The 7,500-nt window shown below is 44.2% G+C and overlaps 1 protein-coding gene across 2 annotated transcripts in view; it reads left to right on the top strand.

Moving 5' to 3' along the window:
• The window catches only part of LOC143287310 (anoctamin-7-like), a 49,666-nt gene that overhangs the window by 9,993 nt on the left and 32,173 nt on the right, over positions 1-7,500 (top strand). For both annotated transcript variants that reach the window (XM_076595258.1, XM_076595259.1), the window contains exons 5-7: positions 1,276-1,383; positions 2,926-3,062; positions 4,720-4,888. In XM_076595258.1, the coding sequence (XP_076451373.1) occupies positions 1,276-1,383; positions 2,926-3,062; positions 4,720-4,888 (414 nt within the window). The remainder of the gene's footprint in view (positions 1-1,275; positions 1,384-2,925; positions 3,063-4,719; positions 4,889-7,500) is intronic.

Genomic DNA, 7,500 nt, shown 5'->3' with positions numbered 1-7,500 from the left:
GGTGGTGTTGATGGTGCTGGTGTTGGTGGTGGTGTTGATGGTGTTGTTGTTGGTGGTGGTGTTGATGGTGTTGTTGTTGGTGGTGGTGGTGTTGTTGATGGTGCTGGTGTTGGTGGTGGTGTTGATGGTGCTGGTGTTGGTGGTGGTGTTGATGGTGCTGGTGTTGGTGGTGGTGTTGATGGTGTTGTTGTTGGTGGTGGTGTTGATGGTGTTGTTGTTGGTGGTGGTGGTGTTGTTGGTGGTGTTGGTGGTGGTGGTGGTGTTGTTGGTGGTGTTGGTGGTGGTGGTGGTGTTGATGATGTTGTTGTTGGTGGTAGTGTTGGTGGTGGTGGTGTTGATGGTGTTGGTGTTGTTATTGTTGGTGTTGGTGTTGTTGATGGTGTTGTTGCTGGTGGTGGTGGTGGTGTTGTTGATGGTGTTGTTGATGGTGGTGGTGGTGGTGTTGTTGGTGGTGTTGGCGTTGGTGGTGGTGGTGGTATTGTTGGTGGTGGTGTTGGTGTTGGTTTTGGTGGTGGTGGTGGTATTGTTGGTGTTGGTGTTGGTGTTATTGTTTTTGTTGGTGTCCGCTTGTTGTTGTTGTTGTTGGTGTTGGTGGTGGTGATGGTGGTGATGGTGGTGATGGTGGTGGTTGTGGTATTGGTAGTAGTGTTGGTGTTGTTTTTGTTGGTGTGGGTGTGTTGATGGTGTTAGTGGTGGTGATGGTGATGGTGGTGATGGTGGTGGTGGTGGTATTCGTAGTGGTGTTGGTGTTGTTTTTGTTGGTGTTGGTGTGTTGTTGGTGTTGGTGGTGGTGATGGTGGTGATGGTGTTGGTGTTGGTGGTGTTGGTGTTGGTGTTGTTGTTGTTGGTGGTGATGGTGTGTTGTTGTTGTTGTTGTTGGTGGTGGTGGTGTTGTTGTTGGTGGTGGTGTTGGTGTTGGTGGTGTTGGTGTTGTTGTTGTTGTTGGTGGCGTGGTGGTGGTGGTGGTGTTGTTGTTGTTGGTGTTGTTGTTGTGTTGTTGTTGTTGGTGGTGGTGTTGGTGTTGGTGTTGTTGCGCGTGTTTGTGTCTATGTTGGTGCCTGTGTGTCTGTGTATCTTGCATATGTGTGTGCGCGCGCGCGTGTGTGCCTGTGCATGTGCGTGCCTGCATCTGTGTCTACTGTGTGTCTGCGCGCGCGCGCGCGCGTGTGTGTGTGTGTGTGTGTGTGTGTGACCCAACCATCATGTTAAACCTGTGTGCTCACCCCCCTCCCCGCCCCCCTCCTTCCCTTCCCTTGCCCCCCCCCCGCCCTAAAGGAGATGCTGGAAAGTGGCAAAACCATCCTGACCTTTCTCAAGCTGCACGTGCCGTGGGAGCTGTGCTGTGCGGTGGCCGAGGATCTGGCTCTGCGGGCCCCGCTACAGGTACAGTGTCACACTGTGTGGTGTAGGGCAACACTGTGCAATACTGTGTAATACATTGCAATACAGTGCAATACAATGCAACACGATACAATACAATATAGGATCTGGCTCTGCGGGCTTCCATACAGGTACTGTCACTATGCGGTGCAGGGCAATACTGTGCAATACTGTGCAATACTGTGCAATACAGTGCAATACAGTGCAATACAATGCAACACGATACAATACAATATAGGCTCTGGCTCTGCGGGTCCCGCTACAGGTACAGTGTCACACTGTGTGGTGTAGGGCAATACTGTGCAATACTGTGCAATACAGTGCAATACAGTGTAATACAATGCAACACGATACAATACAATATAGGCTCTGGCTCTGCGGGTCCCGCTACAGGTACAGTGTCACACTGTGTGGTGTAGGGCAATACTGTGCAATACTGTGCAATACAGTGCAATACAGTGCAATACAATGCAACACGATACAATACAATATAGGCTCTGGCTCTGCGGGTCCCGCTACAGGTACAGTGTCACACTGTGTGGTGTAGGGCAACACTGTGCAATACAGTGTAATACATTGCAATACAGTGCAATACAATACAACACGATACAATACAATATAGGCTCTGGCTCTGCGGGCCCCGCCACAGGTACTGTCACTGTGTGGTACAGGGCAATACTGTGCAATACAGTGCAATACAATACAATACAACACAGTGCAATACAATATAGGGTCTGGCTCTGCGGGCTTCCATACAGGTACTGTCACTGTGCGGTGCAGGGCAATACTGTGCAATACTGTGCAATACAATACAGCACAATACAATACAGCACAATACAATACAATACAATACAGGATCTGGCTCTGCGGTCCCCGCTACAGGTACTGTCACTGTGTGGTGCAGAGCAATACTGTGCAATACAGTGCAATACAATACAGTACAATACAATACAATACAATACAGGATCTGGCTCTGCGTGCTTCCATACAGGTACTGTCATAGTGCGATGCAGTGCAGTACAGTTCAGTGCACGTGCGATACAGGTGTGTGTGTTTCTGTCTGTGTGTGCGTATGTCTGTGTGTGTATGTATGTATGTATGTATGTATGTATGTATGTATGTATGTATGTATGTATGTATGTGTGTGTGTATGTATACGTGCGTGCTTCTCTTTGTTTGTGTGTGTGTGTGTGTGTGTGTGTGTGTGTGTGTGTGTGTGTGTGTGTGTGTGTGTGCGCGTGTATATGTGTGTGTGCGTAAGAGTGCGTGTTTCTGTGTGTGTGCGTGTGTGTGTCAAGTCAAGTCAAAATGATCTTTATTGAGGGTAAAAGAATAAGCTTATACAGCTTGTGTGTGTGTGTGTGTGTGTGTGTGTGTGTGTGTGTGTGTGCGTGCGTGTATATGTGTGTGTGCGTAAGAGTGCGTGTTTCTGTGTGTGTGTGTGTGGACGCGTGTGCGTGCATTCATACGTGTGTGTGTGTGTGCGTGCGTGCGTGCACGCACGCGCGCATGCGTGCATGTGTGTATGTGCTTCGTGTGTGACAGGCTCACCCCAACCCCAGCGACAACTTCACGGGGAAGTGGTTACGAAGACTGCACATCCCCAACCTGCTGGACCAGGACGTCCCCAACAAACCTCTGGACTTCTACACCTGTCAGTTCAAAACCTCCAAACTCCGCAGGTGAGAGAAGGTGATGGTGATGATGATGATGATATGGTGATGATGATGATGATGGTGGTGGTAATGATGATGGTGATGGTGGTGATGGTGGTGATGATGATGATGGTGATGATGATGGTGATGGTGATGATGGTGATGATGATGGTGATGGTGACGATGGTGATGATGATGGTGATGGTGATGATGGTGATGATGATGATGATGATGATGATGATGATGATGATGATGGTGATGGCGATGATGGTGATTGTGATGGCGATGATGGTGATTGTGATGGTGATGATGATGATGACTATGGTGATGGTGATGGTGATGATGATGATAGTGATGATGATACATACATACATATATACGTAGGTACGTACGTAGGTACATCGATAACACATACATTCTTGAATTTTACAAGAACGCTGCGACAAACCACAGAATTGAACCATATTTAGAAGATAACACACAGCAGAGAAGCATTGACAATGCTACGAATCAGCGCCCATGACTTAGAGATCCAACAGGGCAGGTATAAAAATACAATACACCGAAAGAGCAAAGACTGTGTAGCTACGAAATTCATCTTTTAGACAATTGTGTGAAATACACTATTTACAGAAACAGATTGTTAAAACGATATATGTCGTCCAAATGCCAAACCTGGCGAGCTGATTTTTACTTAAGTAAAAGAATTACAAGCCAAGGCTGGCCAAAATTTGTCCATGAATGTTTCTTTTCATAATATGTTTATGTTTTATTGTGTCTAATAAGCCTTAAGTTTTTTTTTCTTGACAATAACAATAATAATAATAGTTTTTATATAGCGCTGAATCTTGTGCAGAGACAAATCTAAGCACTTTCACACCAGTCATTCACACGCATGCATATTCAAAAACTGAAGAAATTGAAGACAAGGAAGAGGCAGGGGAAGGAGGCTATCTTGTGAAGAGGTGGGTTTTAAGGCCAGACTTGAAAGAGCCGAGTGCGGAGACCTGACGAAGCGAAAGAGGAAGTTCATTCCAAGTGCAAGGTCCAGAGACAGAGAAAGAACGGCGTCCAACAGTGGAGTGTTTGAATCTGGGTATGCGTAAACAGAGTGGATCCGAAGCCGATCGTAGTGAGCGAGATGGAGTGTAGAGGTGCAGGCAGCCACAAAGATATGAAGGGGCAGATTTGTGAATACATTTATAACATAGAGTGTTGACCTTATACTAATCTATCCTTCTTCTTCTTCTGCGTTCGTGGGCTGCAACTCCCACGTTCACTCGTATGCACACGAGTAGGCTTGTACGTGTATGACCGTTTTTACCCCACCATGTAGGCAGCCATACCCCGCTTTCGGGGGCGTGCATGCTGGGTATGTTCTTGTTTCCATAACCCACCCAACGCTGACATGGATTACAGGATCTTTAACGTGCATATTTGATCTTCTGGTTCCATATACACACGAAGGGGGTTCAGGCACTAGCAGATCTGCACATATGTTGACCTGGGAGATCGTAAAAATCTCCACCCTTTACCCACCAGGCACAGTCACCGTGATTCGAACCCGGGACCCTTAGATTGAAAGTCCAACGCTTTAACCACTCGACTATTGCGCCCGTCCGAGTCTATCCTATTCTATTCTATTGTACCTGTGATTCCCCCCCGACCCCACCCCCACCCCCAGATTTCTAGGAAGTGAAGACCAGGAGAACTTTTTCCCTGCCGTCCAGAGACATCGCATAGTTCATCATCTGTTGTCCGCCACGGTGTACGGAAAACGAAAGAGAGCGGAGATCGGCATTGAACGTTTGTTGGAGGATGGAGTCTTCACTGCTGCTTACCCCCTGCATGATGTGAGTGTGTGTGTGTGTGTGTGTGTGTGTGTGTGTGTGTGTGTGTGTGTGTGTGTGTGTGTGTGTGTGTGTGTGTGTGTGTGTGTAGGGTGGTGGGGGTGGGGTGGTGGTGGGGTATGTGTGTGGGGATGTGTGGGTGTATGTGGGTGGGTGGGTGGTGGTGGTGGTGGTGGTGGTGGTGTGTGTGTATGTGTGTGTGAGTGTGTGTGTGTGTGCAGGGTGGTGGGGTGGTGGTGGGGTATGTTTGTGTGTGTGTGTGGATGTGTGGGTGTGGGTGTGGGTGGGTGGGTGGTGGTGGTGGTGATGGTGGTGTATGTGTGTGTTTGTATGTGTGTGTGTGTGTGTGTGTGTGTGTGTGTGTGTGTGTGTGTGATTTGACTTGACTTGACTTGACTTGACTTCATTTATTGTCATAAAATCCCGAAGGATTAATAGACACAACAAAGAACAAAGGGAACAAAGAAATAAACTGTCATCTAATACGCATGCACTGAAATACATAGTTGGCAAGTGTTTTTTGACAGTCATCGCAGGTTTTAGTATATTGTTTTGTATTTTTCTAGAGATCACATTTGATTGATGATCATACTGCTGTATAGTTGTGATTAGATGGCTTCGCAAATTATGAAATAAGATACACGTATCTAAGAAATGCAATTCATCTTCAACAACTTCACATATAGCACATAACCTCTCTTCTCTGGGAATGTTTGCATATCTTCCTCGTTCGATGTTTAAATAATGTGCGCTTATTCTGAGTTGACAAAGAGCTTGTTTGTGAGCAGGATCGATTTTATCAGTTAGATAATTCTCAATTTGATAATCGTTTCTTTTAATTTTGTTGTAGAAGTCTAATCTGCTGTATTCAGTTTTTCTCTGTTTCCAGAATTGTACATATCTATTTCTTAGTTGTTGGCGTAATGTAAATTTAAGTCTGCTGTTACTAAATGTCGACTGATTATTCCAAACATGACCTAATCCTACATTGTGAAGAATATTCTTTACAAATTGTATCCAGGGATTTTCAGTTGTGTCTGGTTGGTTCATCATCGACATATAGACCTTTTGGATATGGCTATCATAATGTGCATCCAGAATATGAGTCCAGTGGTCAAGAACCCTGCATGCAATATGAATTCCAATTGGAAATCTGCCCAGTTCGGCTAGAGTTGGCAGATTTATTGTTTTAGAATGTACCCCTAGAAGCAGTTTGAAAAATTTTATATGCATTTGTTCATGTGAATGTTTTGAAGAAATACAATTTCTAAAGAAATCTGTCATTCCTGTATTGAATGAATTGGTAGTTTTTGTTTCAGCCCATGGGAACCAAATATCGGATCCACATGATAATATAGGTAAAACAAGCGAATCAAAAAGCTGCAGTACAATATCCAAACGAATATCTTGCTTTTTAACGATTCGTCGGAGGGAGTGTGCTGCTTTTAATGCCTGTTTGGCTAGGTGCTCTTGGGCGAATGAGAACGTTCCAGTTTTGTGAAATAATATACCCAAGTACTTGTATTGATCAGTTGTCTGGATTATATCATTGCCTATTGTGAAAATAACAGGCACTTTGGGATCGGTGTGTGTGAAAACTATTACTTTAGTTTTATCTATGTTAATTTTTAGATCCCAGTTATAGATAATCCTATCTTTGTCGTGGACAAAATTACTAGGTCATCAGCATATAGTAAACACGAAACACTATCACTTTTGTCAAGGTCTATGGATGGTGAGTCAGTAACGCCCAGACATTTCGGGAGATCATTGATAAAGATATTAAATAAAGTGGGACTGAGTGTGTTCCCTTGTAGTACCCCCTTCAATATGGGTATTTCAGAAGAAAATCCCGTATCAGTTCTTGTGCAAACTGTGGCATTTTCATACATGCTTTGAATAACTCTAAAGCAATTTCCATTTATACCGATTTGATACATTTTTAGCATTGGAGCGTGATGCCAGACCCTGTCAAACGCTTTCTGAAAATCAACAAAACAGCAATAAAGGCGATTCATTCTTTTTCTTAAAGCATCGTCAATTATCTTTTTAAGTATGAATATGTGGTCCGAGGTCTTGTGTGATTTTCGAAAGCCTGCTTGCTCTTTTGATAGTAAATTATTGTCTTCGAGGTAGTTAGTTATTCGATTGTTTAATATTTGGCAAAAAAGATTACTGAGTGAGTTGTTTAGAGTTATTCCTCGATAATTGGTTGGGTTTAATTGGTCTCCCGATTTGTAAATTGGTATGCTAATTCCTTTTTTCCACATATCTGGGAACGTGCCTGAGTTAAGGACAGACTGAAATAACAGTTTTAGTATTTCTGTTGTTTCCGGTAGGCTAGCCTTTATGATTTCGTTTGTAATCCCGTCTTTTCCAGGCGTTTTTTTTGTTGTGTAAGTTTCTGGATGCGTTGATTATCTCTTTTGTGGAAATTGGAAAATCAAGATACGAAGGTGTTATATTCGAGTTTATGTTTCTTAGTTCTGTATTTATTTTTGCTTTTGTGCTTTGGTCAACTTTACTTTGTGTCCCAATGATGTCCTCCAGATGTTTCATCCATTTTGTGTTACTCATCGGTTTGTAACTATTACCTATGGGAGTTTCTGCATCGT

The sequence above is a fragment of the Babylonia areolata genome, chromosome 11 (genome assembly GCF_041734735.1).
Source record: "Babylonia areolata isolate BAREFJ2019XMU chromosome 11, ASM4173473v1, whole genome shotgun sequence".
In the NCBI taxonomy this organism is placed as follows: Eukaryota; Metazoa; Mollusca; class Gastropoda; order Neogastropoda; family Buccinidae; genus Babylonia; species Babylonia areolata.
Note: the sequence above shows the minus strand (reverse complement) of the source record. Positions and strands in the feature narration are given on the sequence as shown.